The 18,437-nt window shown below is 41.3% G+C and overlaps 1 protein-coding gene and 1 pseudogene across 1 annotated transcript; one reads left to right on the top strand and one right to left on the bottom strand.

Moving 5' to 3' along the window:
- The window catches only part of LOC141182657 (uncharacterized), a 1,085,038-nt pseudogene that overhangs the window by 236,052 nt on the left and 830,549 nt on the right, over positions 1 to 18,437 (top strand).
- LOC141182653 (uncharacterized) lies at positions 4,957 to 9,548 on the bottom strand. Its single transcript, XM_073660817.1, has 2 exons — positions 9,259 to 9,548; positions 4,957 to 6,036 (listed from the first exon to the last, which is right to left on the bottom strand). Exons 1-2 carry the CDS (start codon positions 9,287 to 9,289, stop codon positions 5,132 to 5,134), a joined length of 936 nt encoding a protein of 311 aa, XP_073516918.1. The 5' UTR covers positions 9,290 to 9,548; the 3' UTR covers positions 4,957 to 5,131.

The raw sequence follows: 18,437 nt of genomic DNA on the forward strand, positions 1-18,437 counted from the left end.
GTCTAGTTTCCAAAATTTGGCAGTTTCCACTGTTTAGGCACATTAGTGACTTCCCAAACACGACATTGCATCAGCTAATTATACAAGCAAATTTTACATTCAGAAAGTCAAATGGTGCTCTTTCCCTTCCGAACCCTGCCATGCGCTCAATCCGTGGTTTTGCCCCACATATGGAGTATCGCCTTACTCAGGAGAAATTGCACAACAAATGGTATTGTGCATTTTATCCTGTTACCTTTACGAAAATGTCAAATTGGGGGCTGAAAAACATTTTTGTGGGAAAAATGTGAAAATTTTATTTTTATGGCTCAATGTTATAAACTTCTGCGAAGCACCTGGGGGTTCAAGGTGCTCATCACACATCCAGATAAGTTCCCTAAGGGGTCTAGTTTGTAAAATGGTGTCACTTATGGGGAGTTTCACTGTTTAGGCACAGCAGGGGCTCCCAGAACGTGACATGGCATCCACTAATTATTCAAACAAATTTTACATTCAAAAAGTCAAATGGCGCTCCTTCCCTTCCGAGCCCGGCCATATGCCCAAACAGAGGTTTTTCCCCACATATGGGGTATTGGTGTGCTCAGGAGAAATTGCACTACAAATTTTATGGTCCATTTTTTCCTGTTACCTTTTCAAAAATAAAAAAAAATTGTTTCTAAAGTAACATTTTTTGTGAAAAAAAGTTAAATGTTCATGGTTTTCTTCCACATTCCAAAACTTCCTGTGAAGCACCTGAAAGGTGTCACTTCTGGGTATTTTCTGTCATAATGGCTCCTCAAAGTCACTTCAAATGTGATGTGGTCCCTAAAAAAAGGGTTTTTTAAATTATGTTGGAAAAATGAGAACTCGCTGGTCAAATTTTAACCCTTAAATTTTGGTTCAAAAATTTTGCTGATGTAAAGTAGACATGTGGGAAATGTTATTTATTAACTATTTTGGGTGACATAAATCTCTGATTTAAGGGTATGAAAATTCAAATTTCGCCAAATTTCTGATTTTTTCACAAAGTAACACAAGTCACATCGAAGAAATTTTAACACTATCATGAAGTACAATATGTCACAAAAAATAATCTCCGAATCAGTGAGATCCTTTGAAGCGTTCCAAAGTTATTACATCATAAAGTGACAGTGGTCAGAATTGTAAAAATTGGCCTGGTCATTAACGTGCAAATCACGTTAGGGGGTAAAGGGGTTAACACAACAAAAATAAAAATTGAACGAAGCAAATAATATATATCAAACCAAAGGAAAGTATCTACGTAACAGACAATTGTCTAGTACCAATAAGATGGTGACATATCTATGCTAGGATATGAATGGCAGACCATTTGGGAATAATCAGAAACCCAAAGCAGAAACACCAAACATGAGTTTGGTCAAAAACCTTTATTTCACCAGCAATTGGTTACATGGTGGCACTGCAGAAGTGGGTGCCCACACTACGTAAAATACAGTGATTGTATAATACACAAACAGTTATATATGTACAGTAGGTGATATACAGAAGTCTATTGATCCTATTCTGAACATTATTGGAGAGTTTGGTGAATGGTCAGGCCTGTCCATTAATTGGGATAAGTCGATTATTCTACCATTTGAGGATATCCCTGATTCCAGCATATTAGAACATACACGAATACAAACGGTTGAGAAATTCTAATACCGGGTATAAATATAACAATAAGATCTCCGGATTACATTGTACTGATTCTATATCTTCTTCTGGAAAAGTATAAAAAGAAAATAGATGTGTGGTAGAGATTACCATTATTGGCTGTAGGAAGAGGGAACTTATTAAAAATGATATTGATGCCCCAACTCTTATACATTCTGCATAATGCCCCTATTTGGATCCATAATTCCTATTTTAAAAAAATTCATAGCAAGTTTCGTTCTCTTATATGGAAAAAGAAATCGGCGAGGATAAAATTTGAATAACTACAAAGTGACAAGGAATCTGGTGTTTTGGCGATTCCTAATGCACTAATATACAGTGGGGAAAAAAAGTATTTAGTCAGCCACCAATCGTGCAAGTTTTCCCACTTAAAAAGATGAGAGAGGCCTCTAATTGACATCATAGGTAGACCTCAACTATGAGAGACAAAATGAGAAAAGAAATCCTGAAAATCACATTGTCTGATTTAGAAAGAATGTTTTTTCAAATTTTGGTGGAAGATAAGTATTTGGTCAGTTACAAACAAGCAAGATTTCTGGCTCTCACAGACCTGTAACTTCTTCTTTAAGGGGCTCCTCTGTCCTCCACTCATTACCTGTAGTACTGGCACCTGTTTCAACTTGTTATCAGTATAAAAAACACTTGTCCGCAACCTCAAACAGTCACACTCCAAACTCCACTATGGTGAAGACCAAAGAGCTGTCGAAGGACACCAGAAACAAAATTATAGCCCTGCACCAAGCTGGGAAGACTGAATCTGCAATAGGCAAGCAGCTTGGTGTGACGAAATCAACTGTGGGAGCATTAATTAGAAAATGGAAGACATACAAGACCACTGATAATCTCCCTCGATCTGGGGCTCCACACAAGATTTCACCCCGTTGGGTCAAAATGATCTCAGGAACGGTGAGCAAAAATCCCAGAACCTCACAGGGGGACCTAGTGAATGACCTGCAGAGAGCTGGGACCAACGTTACACAGACTACCATCAGTAACACACTATGCCACCAGGGACTCAGATCCTGCAGTGCCAGACGTGTCCCTCTGCTTAAGCCATTACATGTCTGGGCCCATCTGAAGTTTGCTAAAGAGCATTTGGATGATCCAGAAGAGTATTGGGAGAATGTCATATGGTCAGATGAAACCAAAGTAGAACTGTTTGGTAGAAACACAACTTGTCATGTTTGGAGGAGAAAGAATGCTGAGTTGCATCCAAAGAACACCATACCTACAGTGAAGCATGGGGGTGGCAACATCATGCTTTGGGGCTGTGTCTCTGCCAAGGGACCAGGACGACTAATCCGTGTACATGAAAGAATGAATGGGCTCATGTATCGTGAGATTTTGAGTGCAAACCTCCTTCCATCAGCAAAGGCATTGAAGATGAAACATGGCTGGGTCTTTCAGCATGACAAGCACACTGCCAGGGCAACAAAGGAGTGGCTTCGTAAGAAGCATTTCAAGGTCCTGGAGTGGCCTAGCCAGTCTCCAGATCTAAACCCTATAGAAAACCTTTGGAGGGAGTTGAAAGTCCGTGTTGCCCAGCGACAGCCCCAAAACATCACTGCTCTAGAGGAGATCTGCATGGAGGAATGGGCCAACATACCAGTAACAGTGTGTGCCAACCTTGTGAAGACTTACAGAAAACGTTTGACCTCTGTCATTGCCAACAAAGGATATATAATAAAGTATTGAGATGAACTTTTGCAATTGACCAAATACTTATTTTCCACCAAAATTTGAAAAAAAATTCTTTCCAAATCAGACAATGTGATTTTCAGGATTTGTTTTCTCATTTTGTCTCTCATAGCTGAGGTCTACCTATGATGTCAATTACAGGACTCTCTCATCTTTTTAAGTGGGAGAACTTGCACAATTGGTGGCTGACTAAAGACTTTCTTGCCCCACTGTATTATATGGCAGCGCAATTGCAACATTTGGGTGGGTGGCAAAGCGCTGCAAACCCAAATAGTATTAAGCGGTTAATTACCTCAGGAACACCGTGGAATATTCCTATTCATATAGTGGAACTGAATGACCTCGCACACAAGAAATCAATATACCCTACACTTGCTCTACTCTACAAGGTCTGGGATAGGGGTAAAGATATAATGGAAATAGGAGACTGCAATGAATCTACACCTATATGGTTTAATAATAAATATGCTGAGTTCTGTAAATTAGAGGGATTTTGGAGTTGGGTGGATAAAGGAATATATATGATATAAAACATTGTCTGAAGGGATACTTAAGTCCTTTGATCAATTAAAGGGGGGATTTGGGTTGACAAATAAACAATTCTATAAATCTCTACAGTCTCGGCATTCATTTAATGCACAATCAAGATGGACGCCCTTTTGGGTAGAAAATAATACTTTTGTTAAGTTGGTATTAGAGAAGGGAAATACTAAGGGTCGTATTTCTGATATTTTATTGAGTCCTCCTTGATAATTATTTAACAAAATTTCCTTCTCCAGCTAGACAAAAATGGATGGAGATATAGGTCCAATTTCTGAGGATCAATGGAGAGAGGTATTAGACCTGGTACCCCAATTATCTTTAAATGAGGCACAGAGATTTTCCCAGATCATATTAATACATAGGAAATATAAGATGCCTAGATTCCTATGTAACATAGGATACCGGACTGCTGCTGAATGTCCAAGATGTAACATGGATGCTGCGGGCCTATTACATCCGCTATGGGAATGCCGGGAGTTAGGTAAATACTGGAAAGGCGTTCTGTCTATTATAAAGAGGGTATATAAAATAGATATTCAACCAGACCCCAAAAAATGCCTATTAGGTATATTAGAGGATGATATGGAATTTGACCCAATTTCAATAGGGATTTCACATATTTTATTTCAAGCTAGGAAACATATTGCATCCAAATGGATTAACCCCTTATCTCCAGAAATTAGTGAACTCAAAAATAGGATAAATAATATTATCAGATTAGAAAAAGGGGTATGTAAAAAGCTAAACTCCGTGAATACATTTAAGAAAACATGGGGCTTATGGTTGGATACACCTGGAATGCCATCAAGGGGGTTATTGTTGGAGAGACAATGACTTATGGGAGAAGGGCAGTATTGGCGAGGTCTAATGTTTCATTGTAATGTGTATTGGAATTCCTTAACATGTGGTATGGGTAATATAGCACACCTATATTGTGTAGAGGATTATGATGTTTATTACAATATTATGGTTATATAAGAGATTTCAAGACTGTGGAATGTTAATTGTAGGATATAGTAACTGCAAGTTATCAGATGGTAATGGGCAAGCTGAAAGGATATATAGGAGAGATGCATGTATGTGATCCCTATGGTATGTTATTTTATTATTGTATGCACTGGTTTCTTGTTTTATAAAAAAACAAAAAAAACAACTAATGAATAAATCTCAATAAAAATGTATTGGATTAAAAATAAGATTAGAAAAAAGGCTTCTACCCTGTGTGGGTTCTCTGGTGCCTAATCAAATTGGATTTCTGGTTAAAACATTTCCCACAATCTGAACATGAAAAAGGCTTCTCCCCTGTGTGGGTTCTCTGGTGCTTAACCAAATCCGATTTATGGGTAAAACATTTCCCACATTCTGAACATGAAAAGGGCTTCTCCCCCGTGTGGGTTCTCTGGTGCGTAACCAAAGCTGATTTAAGGTTAAAACATTTCCCACATTCTGAACATGAAAAGGGCTTCTCGCCTGTGTGGGTTCTCTGGTGGTTATCAAGATGCTCTTTCCGGTTAAAACATTTCCCACATTCTGAACAGGAAAAGGGCTTCTCGCCTGTGTGGGTTCTCTGGTGGTTATCAAGATGCTCTTTCCGGTTAAAACATTTCCCACATTCTGAACAGGAAAAGGGCTTCTCCCCTGTGTGGGTTCTCTGGTGGTTATCAAGATGGTCTTTCCGATTAAAATATTTCCCACATTCTGAACATGAAAAAGGCTTCTCCTCTGTGTGGGTTCTCTGGTGATCAACAAAAACTGATTTCTGGTTAAAATATTTTCCACAATTGGAACAAAAAAATATATTGTCCGCTTTGTGTATTTTTTGAGGTTTAAGAATAGACTTTTCGAGGGTAAAACTATTTCCATTTTCTGAACATAAAAATGATTTCTTTGCTTTAGGAGCAGTTCGTTTTTTAATGCTTATTTTATTTTCATTTTCCTTAGTAGTTGGCAATGAATCAGAAGATAGGACCTGTTTCATAGGATCAGATGATTGATGTTTGCTGTGAAGGGATGATGGTATATCTGGAGTAATGGCATTCACTTCAATTGTATCATGTGGGATCTCAAGATCATCCAATTTAAAAATCTCCTGTCCCTCTGATCTCCTGGTACAATCATCTGCCAAGAAAAAAAAAAACAATTATTAATTTTGAATAAAATGTCCTTGAAATTTATGTTTTTGAACATTTCTACTTAAAATGTCTAAACAAACACATCCCTGGGCTACATGCTAGTCCAGGAAAATGAAGAAATATATGCTCAAGTTTAAAAATCAATTTTATTAGACACAAATCTAAAAAATAGAGAAATATTTAAAATATTTTAAATATTCCTCTATTTTTTAGATTTGCGTCTAATAAAATTGATTTTTAAACTTGAGCATATATTTCTTCATTTTCCTGGACTAGCATGTAGCCCAGGGATGTGTTTGTTTAGATTGATTTAGAAGTGGTATGCAATCTTTATTTATTTTTCTATGGGATTCTTGTGTTAATTGTACTTAAAATGTCTGTAGAAATGGGAAGTTATTGACAGAATGACAGTTCACAGTCTAATAGAAAACCTCATAGGATGAACCAGTAGAGCGTGGTGTCCAACTGTTCATTCTGCCTCCAAAATATGGAATAAGAAGCCATCAAAAAATGTTATGTAGGCAAAAATGATACCAATAAAAACTTCTACTCATCCTACAAAAAACAAGCCCCCCACTCAGGTCCATCATCTGTCAGTGGAAAAACAGAGGTTTCCACTTTATTAGTGGCTCAAAGGCACTTGAGAATCAACATGGCTTCCATAAACCAATCCAGCAATATCTTCTTTTCCGAAGTCAAATCTCACCCTCACTTCTCAGCCTTGCAGTGTGCCCAAACCACATTTATCATCCATGTATTTGGCATTACTATAGTGAGAAGAACCCACTTAATTTAAGGTGTTTGTGTCTCCTGGAGCACAATCTGAGCACTATGTGTTGGGTAATAAAATGGCCAATATGCAATTTTTACTCTCCAACATCCAGGGCTAATTTTCGGAAAATGCCTGTGTAGTCAAAATAATCAATACTCCTATAGATTAATTCACTGAGAGTTGTAATTTCCAAAATGAAGTCACTTTATGGGGATTTCTACTGCTCTGGTTTTCTGACATTTTGTCATATTAGGGCTTCTGCAAATGGTTTGTCCCATCTCCTCTGGGATCTGATCCTGTGAATCGGCTTCTGTCACCAGGAGCCGCCTTATTCATTCTGCAGGCGGCGCTGGTGATGGGAGTAATTAGAGTATGGGGCTCGGTGGCTCTTGGCAATCTAAACTATCTTAAGGGACAATATTTTCTGGCAGATGAGTTTCAAGAAGAAATATTAGGCATTCAAAGAGAACTTTTTATAATAGTGCAGAGATGAGGTGTCTTAAATTTAGAGCTTGGGCATTTGGAAGAGGCAATGGAGATCTTTTTGAAAGGCTACCAGGGAGTTACAGAGTCACATAAGTGAGGAAGGCCGATCCCACTACAATGAAGCTATCATACTGAATGAACTGGTAAAAAAAAAAAAAAAAAATATAAAAACATGTAACATCCCCAACAACAACGTATGTATGAAGGGAGAAATCCAACACTAAACCGGAGTTGCACTCATTTATGCTGGAGCATTGGAGCTACTATGAATTCTGACCAGCAGAGTATAGAAAGTATTAGTGCTCCCTGTTTCAGGAGAGATTGTGTAGTAATCTGAATTCCTTAGGATTGAAAACATAATGGAATTTATGACGTGGAGTGAATCCATGAAACCAGGGCTGGAGCCAACACATCTCCTGCAGGCGGGAATAAATGTATATTACAGCCATCAGCCACGCACAGCTTAGAGATATATCATGGCACAGGTGTAATGTTTTTAGTGTAGCTTATCGCAATCCTGTTTGAAGTTAGTTGGTTGAAAAGAAATTGAAAAGTCAAGATAAAGGGAAACTCTGCTGTTATTGTACAGTGTCTTGTAAGGACCATATGAGCACATTCAGCAGCACAGAAGGGAGAGAAGGTAGATTCATCCAATAAGATATCAGGGTTCTAGGAAGCCAACACCATCATTACCCTCCGCTTTCTCTTACAGGCCCATCATAATATTTTTCTTCAAGTGATTTTCTAACTTGTCAGCACATTCTACGTACGCTGTCATTTGGCTTTGTAGTTTACAGATATGGGCAGGTAACGGTCAGCGTCTTCTAATCCTAGGGAGTAGGTGGATCTTCCAGGTTGTAAGTTCTATAGAAAAGGTCTTTCACAATTTCACAAAGTAATTTGAACATTTTCGGACAGAGGAGAATGTTGTGGTCGAGCGGCAAAATGGTGATCCACGATTGTGATACGGCCGGACTACACCACCGATAAAGCAGCCACAGCCGGTGACTGAGAAGAATCTGTGACTTGTCAGCATTTAGTGGTCACTACTCACCTGGGTAGTCATATGTAGGAATCTCCTCTTTACACCGCTCATCACCCATCACATATGTTTCTGTAGTATTAATATGGGTCTGATCTTCACTCTGGAACAAATAATATAGAAGTAAGATGGAGAAGTCACATCTATGATCAGCTCTAATCCCGTCATCTCCACTGTTCTCATTACACAAATATAAATATTTGTGGATAAAACAAGACTGAACACAAGACCTTTACAGCCGTCTACACATTGTAGGGGAGATCTCATGACACCTTCTCTCCATCTACCTGATGATCCTGAGGAACATTGGGATCTTCTTGTTTACAGGCCTGTGGAAGAAGAGGACGGGGACATCTCTCTGGTGTTGTCCTCTTACTGGATCGATCTGGAGGAAACACATACAGGGACTGAATTATTTTCATACGGATAATTGTAAGCTGCGTGTATTTAGTCCTGTCTATTACCTGGTGATGTGAGGGGCTGGGGAATCTTCATCATGACGTCCCTGTACAGATCTTTGTGTCCTTGTAAATACTCCCACTCCTCCATGGAGAAATAGACGGCGACATCCTGACACCGTATAGGAACCTGACACATACAATGATACCGTCATCTCCACAATCCCTTCATAGCGTTACTGTATAATGTCCCAGCATTCCCAGTAATGTCACCTCTTCAATCAGAAGCTCAATCATCTTGTAGGTGAGTTCTAGGATCTTCTGGTCATTGATGTCCTCATGTATCAAGGGGTGAGGTGGAGGCCCCGTGATTAGTCTCAGGGGTTTTCCCCATCCCTCAGACACAGGGTCCTGACAGCACTCACTAGAGGTCTTCTTCACTACTGTGTAATCCTGGTTAAGGAAAGACACATTAATAAATCTCACAACAGACATTTCCAGAGTCCTCACCTCTCCAGTTCTGTTCATCTGTTATTCCCATAGATAAGAATGATTAAATGTGATGTCATCAGAATCTCTCACCTCTCCAGTAAGCCGGAAGAGGATCTCTAGGGTGAGGTGTAATATCCTCGCCGCCATCTTGTCCCTGTCCATATCCATCTTTGATGGATAAATCAGGAAAATTTTCTTATATGGAAGATCTCCACTGAGAGGATCCGGTGTTGTAGAGACCTGAATGAGGAGATGATGAGCCGATGGAACATCATAAAAATCCTGTTGGTATAATACAACTATTGGACATAATGAGGGGAAACATATAAGATTTATGATTTTACAGTATTTAGTTTTTTCTTTACATCTAGTAATAAAACCTTTATATTTTAGGCCACAGACAACAAGCAATTTCTTCCTCGGAGTCTGCAGCTGAATACGTTTCTCATAGACTCATCTTCCATACCGCTAATTCTCGTCTCATATTCCGACACTGGCATTAGCAGTACTGCAGGAGATATTAATTTCACGTGACATGAGAAATAACTACATGATGAGGCAACATCTTCTACTACGGCTCTAAAAACATATTTAGCCACAAACCGTCACTAAACACATCAACACAGGCTGTCTGTATGAATGTTCCCCGTCTTCCCCGGACTGTAATCTTCTATCAAGTTACAGCTCATGTCTGATTCACACACAGAAGTTTGAGGATTTTATAAAAGCTGTTTTGATTGCACAAACACCGCGGACAGCAATTATTTGATATTAAAATCTACGTGTACAGTGTATTATGGGGTTTATTTCTGGCCTTAGGCTTTCCTATATTACAAGAAAAACCCCAGAAAAAAAGCAGATATTAAAATGTTTCAAAAGAAAATGGTCACCAACAATTCTTGTAAAAAGAAAAAACATGCAAAAAGCAGAAGACACATATTATTTTTTAACACGTTAAACATTTGTTTTTGTTTTTATATGAACTCTTTTGGGCACCAGAACATAGATGTACACAGCAAGGATGACACAGGTGCGGCTGCAACAAAATCCCTGGCAGCTTAACCACTTGCTCCTGCAAAAAGCAAACATGGTATCTAAGAAGGTTTGACAGAGTTTGGCCCAATGCCCCTTCTTCCCCAAGTGCTCAATGGTATAGTTCCTACAATACTTAAATGCCTAATAATGGTGTCTGGGCCTGCAATGTACAAAAGTCTATTAGGCCGGGACAGAGGCAGCGTCCAATAAGTTACCTTTTAACGCCACCCTTAAATATTAGACTAAAGTTGCATGAAAGCACTGATTTTGGGGGTTTTGGTCGACTATATAATGTATTTGGGGGCCTCCCTACAGATGCAGTCAGTCATACAGACCACAGGAAAGCTGGAATATTTGTGTGTATGGGGGAGTCGGGAGAGATAGCCATCTGCCAAATGACCATTCAACCAATACTTATCTCATGTGTATGGGGTCGTTACTATTGCACTGACAGGTAGTGATAATACACGGCACTACAGTAGTACAGTGCATCACCTGAGCAATCAGAGGCTTGTATGTTGTATGATTGCACTAATGAAAGTTGTTTAAAAAAGTTTATAAAAAAGGTTTAAAAAAAAGTTTAAGTGAAAATATCACAGTTTTAGCAAAAATAAATATTTGTCACTATAGGGAAAACATGCATGTAATGGGAAAATGGAGAGGGAGGTCAGCTCACTGTTTATTCAATGCACTTTGTCTAAAGATCACTGGAGCCGCCCTGGTCAGGGACATTTCAAGTAGAGAAAGGAGGAGGGATGGATTCTCCAGCATTGTCTATATTGTTAAAACCTCACATTTATTGTAAATTCATAAAAACTGTTGTGATGGCATACCACCAAGTGCCCACATACCAAACCAATGCTTATTCATGGTTTGCAACATGCGAGTCTCTGATACTTTTATATCCTTCCCTTTCAAACACCTCGGTGTCCATTGATTACTGAGTACTTCTCAGACAATTTGACCCTGTACTGTATGGAAGGAAAAGATAATTGTCACAGTTCCACCCCTCACTGTGTCTGGGATGCAGTTACTGACAGCTCAGCCGTCCAATCTTGTACAGGGGCATGCTGGAGCTGTCGGTACTTTGATTGACAGCTCGGTGGTCCAATCTGGTACAGGGGCGTGCTGAAGCTGTCAGTGTGTTGATTGACAGCTTGGCTGTCCAATCTGAGACTGGGAGGCACTGGCTATTTCCAGGTGTTCATCATTCCAGGTGACTGCTAGGCTACATAACTGAGCTGTTTCTCCCTGACCTCTGCCAGACGTACATTCAGCTAGTGTGAGGTTTGTTTCTCTGTGCCTAAGTGTTCTTTGTATTGATATTCTGTTGCCTGACCTTGGACCTTGCTCTGCCCATCCGTCTGTTTAACTCCTTCTGCTCTGATCCGCTATCCTGGTATTCTGACCAACGTAACGTTACCTGACTATGCCTTTGCCTCTTCCCTCTGTTTATGACGTACCCTCCTGTTTTTTTACTCTGGACCCCTCGACTATTCTGTCTCACAGCTTGGCAGTGAAAAGTGACTCAGCGTCACATTACGTCTGGCCAATACGTTTTTCTTTTTCATCTGTATGGAGACTGTTCACACGCTCTGTGACCATATGGCGAATTTGAAGCTGATGACTCAGGATCTGGCTAAGAAATGCCAGAGTCTGGAGTCATCACAATGTCAGTTGCAGGGTCAGATAACTAATCTAATGAAAATCTCGGATAACCCTCCACTGCCGGCAGTGGCTGTGACGTTAGTACCCTCTGATGTACAGTTGGTCTCTCCTGAATCTGTATTAGACCTCCATGATAAATTTTCTGGAGAGAAAGACCAGTTTAGGGTCTTCAGGGAGAGCTGTCAGGGGAGGAGTTCTAGCCGGTGGGAATAATCATGTCCCTTCGACAAGGGTGCCCTCAGACCTGGGCATTTTCCTTGTCCCCACAAGCCCCAGAACGGTTTTCTGTTGACGCCTTCTTTGACAGTTTAGGACTGATATATGACGAACCCAACAGGATCCAGGTCGCTGAGGCTAAGATCCTGGCTCAAGGGGGTCGCACAGCTGAGGACTACTGCACTGAGTTCCGGCAGTGGTCCACTGCAGTTCTGTGGAACGATGCAGCTCTCAGGTGCCAGTTCTACAAAGGCCTTTCTAAAACCCTTAAGGACGCCCTGGTCCTCCATGAAGCTCCTTGTTCCCTGGCGGAGGCCATGATCCAGGCCATATGAATGGACTGTACAATCCATGAGAGACGTGAGGAACAACAAGCTGCCCATTATATTCTCCCGGAGCAGGTCCATTTACCAGAGGTGGAGCCATTGGAGATTAAAGTTGCCAGTCTTCGTGTTGTAGACGTAGACAAGATCTCGGACTCTGCCTGTATTGTGGTCTCGCTGAACATTTTCTCAAGAATTGCCCTACTTGCCCTCAGGCTAGCACACCATCAGGAGAACGTCCGAGTCTGGGTGATGGCCAAGGAGGTCACCCAGACTCCCACGTACCTTTTTCTGCTAAAGTACTGATAAATACAGTGTTATGCTTTGAGAACCAGGTGTTATCAACATTGGCTTTCATTGACTGTGGGTCTGCTGCTAACTTTATTGATTCGGGACTGGTTCTGAAGTTAGGGTTAGGGACAGTTCGTTTAGAAAGACCCAAGCAAATCTTTGCCCTTGACAAGACGCCATTATCTAGGAATTTGATCAAGAAGGTAACAGTGGATTTCACGCTTCAAGTGGGAGCACTCCACCTTGAATCCTTCTCATGTTTTGTGTTGGATAATTTACCTGTTGGGTTGGTACTAGGGCTTCCATGGTTGCCGATTCACAATCCTGTTATTGATTGGTGTCAGAGGGAGATTGTTAAATGGGGCCCTAATTGTTGCAAGAAATGTTTAAAAACTGTACAAACATGCTCCGCTAGTCTGAAGGGTCTGCCGGGGTACCTGAAGGACTTTGGAGATGTGTTCTCAGAGAAAGAGGCGGAGATACTACCTCGCCATCATCCTTATGATTGTGCTATTGATCTTATTCCTTGTGCCAAATTGCCTAAAGCTCTCCTTTACAATTTGTCTGGGCCTGAATGGGCAAGAATATGCTAACAAAAGTTTACAGAAGGGTCATATCCGTCCTTCCTCCTCTCCGGTAGCTGCCATTTTTTTCTTCGTAAAAAAGAAAGATGGGGGTCTCCATCCTTGTCTCGATTTCCGAGAACTCGACAAAATCATGGTTAAAAATACGTACCCACTTTCACTCATCCACAACCTATATAATCAGCTTCTGGGGGCCATGGTGTTCTCTAAACTTGATCTTAGAGGGGCTTACAATTTGATCCGCATCCGGGAGGGTGATTAGTGGAAAACAGCGTTTTTAAGGTCTGAGGGTCTGTTTGAAAACCTTGTCATTAGTGTTGAGCGAATTTGTTCAGCATTTCGGAGCTGATTTTTTGGCGTGAAAAAGTCGGAACCCTGCACACAAACACGAATTTTAAATGCCAAACAAATTCGCTCAACACTACTTGTCATGCCATTTGGGTTACTAAATGCACATGTCCGTGTTGTGTTACAAAGATTAAGTGAGAACTCTTTGTGTGCTAAATTAGAGAAATGTGTTTGTTCTGTTCAGGAAATTTCATTCTTGGGGTTCATCTTGTCAGCAGAAGGGTTTAAGATGGACCCTTGGAAGGTACAGGCCATAATTGACTGGGTTCAGCTTCGTGATCTCAAGCCTTTGGAGCATTTTGTGGGATTCGCCAACTATTATAGGAAATTTATCAAGAGGTTTTCTCAGATTGTATAACCTCTTACTGACCTTACACGTAAGGGGGCAAATCTCAAGGTGTGGTCACAGAGTGCTATCAGGGCTTTTGAAAAATGAAAAGAGTGTTTCATGCCTCTTCCCATTCTGATCTAACCAGATCTCAAAGAGCCATCCATTGTAGAGGTGGATGCTTCGGAGGTCGGAGTGGGGGCGGTTTTGTCGCAGGGGTCCAAAACTCTGACTAACTTGCGTCCATGGGCTTTTTTGTCTAAATAATTTTCGGCAGAAACAAGTTATGATGTTGGGAATCGTGAGTTACTTTCTGTAAAATTAGCCTTTGAGGAATGGAGGCATTTTTTGGAGGAGCGGTTCATCCAGTTACTGTGGTCAGTGATCAGAAGAATCTAGCTTACATTGAATCAGCTAAAAGATAAACTCCCACAGAGGCATTACATTCAGACCGGAGTCTAAAGGCCCCGTCACACTAAGCGATGCAGCAGCGATCCCGACAACGATACGACCTGTCAGGGATCGTTGCTGCATCGCTAATACATCGCTGGTGAGCTGTCAAACAGGCAGGCTCACCAGCGATGAGGGGAGCAGCGATATCGTGGAAAGAATCGTTCCACGATGTCCTGCTCCCGTTACCAGCCTGCTGCTTAAGCAGGAGCAGGCTGGTAACTATGGTAAATATCGGGTTACTAAGTGCGCGTGTGCCCCTAGTAACCCGCTGTTTACCATGGATACCACTCTGCTACGGTGCGCTGGAGCCTCCGCTCACTGTAGCAGAGTGGTATCCATGGTAAACAGCGGGTTACTAAGTGCGCGCGTGCCCCTAGTAACCCGATATTTACCATGGTTACCAGCCAGATCGTTGGTCCCGCTGGTCACACACAGCGATGTGTGCTGGCCAGCGGGAGGCCAACGACCAAAAAATGGTCCAGGACACTTTGCAACGATCAGCGACCTCACAGCAGGGGCCTGATCGTTGCAAAGTGTCACACATAGCAACATCGCTGGTGAGGTCGCTGGTGAGTCACCAAAACCGTGACACAGCAGCGATCTCGCTAGCGATATCGCTTAGTGTGACGGGGCCTTAAGAATGTGAAAGCTGACGCATTATCTCGTAGTCTCGATTCAGTTTCTCCTCCAGAACCTCCATCCTCCATTATTCCTCAGGGTATTGTGGTTTCTATGGTAACCTCAGAATTGGAAAAGGAGATCCATAACGCCCAGTCATTGGCTTCTTCCGACACTCCAGGATCTAAATCATTTGTGCCTGTGTACCTAAGATTGTGTGTGTTACAAGAATTTCATGATTCCGTCTTAAGTGGTCATCCTGGGGTTACTGCTACATGGAAAGTCATTACCAGACTTTTTTGGTGGCTGTCCATGCATAATGATATCAAAGATTTTGTATCTGCTTGTGATGCCTGCGCACGCGCTAAAGTCAGTCACATCCGGCCGTCCGGGGAATTGGCTCCACTGCCAATTCTAGAAAGGCCATGGACTCATTTGTCCATGGATTTCATCATGGATTTGCCTCTGTCTGGTGGGAAAATTGCTATCTGGGTGGTAGTTGACCGATTCAGCAAACAAGCTCATTTTGTTCCTTTGTCAGGATTACCTAATGCAGAGACACTCTCCAAGTTGTTTATTTCTCATATTGTAAGTTACGTGGTATCCCTCTTAACATTTTGTCTGATAGGGGAGTACAATTTGTCTTCAAGTTCTGGAGAGCTTTTTGTAATAAGGTCAGGATTAACTTGTCCTTTTCATCTGCTTACCACCCTGAGACCAACGGTCAGACTGAGAGGACAAATCAATCTTTGGAACAAATTTTAAGGTGCTTTGTGGCAGCTCAGCAGGAGGACTGGTCTTCGTTTTTACCTCTTGCTGAATTTGCATTTAACAGTCGAGTACAGTCTACTGGAACCTCTCCGTTTTTCTGTAATTATAGATTGAATCCCCATTTTGGTGAATTTTCTAGGATTAGTTCTAAATGTCCTGGGGTGGAAGTCGCCGTACAAATACTTGGAGATGTCTGGAAGGAGGTTCAGAAGAATATTGGACCACTTAGACTCGCCAAAAACAGAAGGCCGATAGAAGACGTTCAGTGGGTCCTGTTTTTAAGATCGGGGATAAGGTTTGGTTGTCATCCAGGAACTTTAAACTTCAAGTGCCGTCTGCAAAATTGGGTCCAAAGTTTATTGGTCCAAATGAGATCGTTGAGGTGGTCAATCCAGTGGCATTCAGATTAAAGCTTCCTCCATCCCTTCGCATCCCTAATGTCTTCCATAAATCCCTATTAAAGGCGTTTATCCCTTCGGTATTATCTCTCTCATCCCCGCCTCCTCCAGTGTCAGTCGACGATGGCTTAGAGCATGAGGTTCAGAGGGTGGTGGATTCTCGTAGGGTCCGAAATTCCCTCCAATACCTCATCCACTGGAGGGGATACGGACCAGAGGAGAGATCCTAGGTCCCTGCTTGAGATGTGAAGGCCGATCAGTTAGTCAGGGCCTTCCATCTAAAGTTTCCTGGGAAGCCTTGGGGTCCGGCGGCCTCCCTTAGAAGAGGGGGTACTGTCAAGGTTCCACCCCTCACTGTGTCTGGGATACAGTTACTGACAACTCAGCCATCCAATCTTGTACAGGGGCATGCTGGAGCTGTCGGTACTTTGACAACTCGGTGGTCCAATCTGGTATAGGGGCGTGCTGAAGCTGTCAGTGTGATGATTGCCTGCTCGGCTGTCCAATCTGAGACTGGGTGGCACTTGCTATCTCCAGGTGTTCATCATTCCAGATGACTGCCAGGCTACATAACTAGCTGTTTCTCCCTGACCTCTGCCAGACGTACATTCAGCTAGTGTGAGGTTTGTTTCTCTGTGCCTAAGTGTTCTGTGTATTGAAATTCTGTTGCCTGACCTTGGACCTTGTTCTGACCATCCGTCTGTTTAACCCCTTCTGCTCTGATTCGCTATCCTCCTGGTATTCTGACCAACATAACGTTACCTGCCTAAGCCTTTGCCTCTTCCTTCTGTTTATGACGTACCCTACTGGCTTTTAACTCCGGACTCCTCGGCTATTCCGTCTCACAGCTTGGCTGTAAAAAGTGACTCAGCGTCACAATAATACACAAATACAACTCATGCATGAGATATTCAATAAAATCACTGAAAATCAAAAACAAATACAATTAATTGCACTGTAATATTAAATCCTGTCTGATGTCCATTCCCTGTGGGGCTCTAGTTTGTAATTTAAAAATCCAATGTGACTCTCTATTTAACATTTTTCTTTTCATATCTCCACCTCTTAATGGTTTATAAGCCTTTTCTATTCCTAAAATCTGAAGGATATGATATCCCCTTTATACATAGTAACATAGTAAAGTAGGTTGAATAAAGACCTAGGTCCATCAAGTTCAACCTTTCTCCCCCAATTGTACTCCCTACGCTAACACTAAACTAACTTAATGGAACCAGGCCTCACAAATGTATTACCATTTTTATTATTACTGCACTATTACAGTTACAAATGAACCAGTTTATAATTTTTTAATTAGTTTTATTTTTTGTATTACTCATATGGTATTACTAAAATCCCTGTACTTAAATCTGTTGATCCAGAAGAAGGAAAAAAACCCAGGACACATTCAGACAATTTGCATCCTTCTTGACCCCGAGAAAAAGCGATCAGTACAAGAACCCTGGATCAAATGTACTACTATAGGTGTAACATTTTGTATAATTTAACTGTAACCCACAATGTTACCTGTGTCAAGGAAATCATTCAGCCCTTTTTTGAAAGCTGATATAGTGTCTGCCATTACTACCTACTGTAGTAGGGCATTCCACAGCCCAACTGCTCTTACTGTAAAGAACCATTTCCTGTTTAGGTGCCGGAATCACCTTTCTTTCACCTGTAATGATTGCCCCCTGGTCCTTAGTATAGTCTTTGGAAGGAATAAGTCATGTGCTAGACCTTTGTATTGACCACACATATCTCTATATATGTAGATGAGATCCCCTCTGAGGCGTCGTTTTTCTAAGCTAAAGAAGCTCAACTTTTTCAACCTCTCATCATATGAGAGGTCTACCATCCTATATAATAATCTAGTTGCCCACCTTTGAACTGACTCTAACTTCTGAATATCCATTTTAAAATGTGGAGCCCAAAACTTGATCCCATATTCCAGATGTGGCCTCACCAGTGATTAATAAAGGGGTAACAATACGTTGGGATTGCAGGATTTTATTTCTCTTTTTATACACCCTAAAATCTTGTTTGCTTTTGCTGCTTGACATTGAGCACTGCTGCTCAGCTTACTTGTAACCAGAATACCCAAATCCTTCTCCTGTTCTGTAGTCCTGAGTATACTCCCACTTAATGTATATGCAGCAATAGGATTACT

This window comes from Phyllobates terribilis, unplaced genomic scaffold (assembly GCF_046119375.1).
Source record: "Phyllobates terribilis strain yellow unplaced genomic scaffold, ASM4611937v1 Scaffold_35__1_contigs__length_13245226, whole genome shotgun sequence".
NCBI classification, from domain to species: Eukaryota; Metazoa; Chordata; class Amphibia; order Anura; family Dendrobatidae; genus Phyllobates; species Phyllobates terribilis.

What these genes read in the sequence shown, in the direction of transcription:
- LOC141182653 (XM_073660817.1), bottom strand. Translation starts at nt 9,289, where the DNA reads ATGGGAATAACAGATGAACAGAACTGGAGAG. An exon ending in AGATGAACAGAACTGGAGAG is followed by an intron (nt 6,037 to 9,258) that starts GTGAGGACTCTG and finishes TTTTCTTGGCAG; the next exon opens with ATGATTGTACCAGGAGATCA.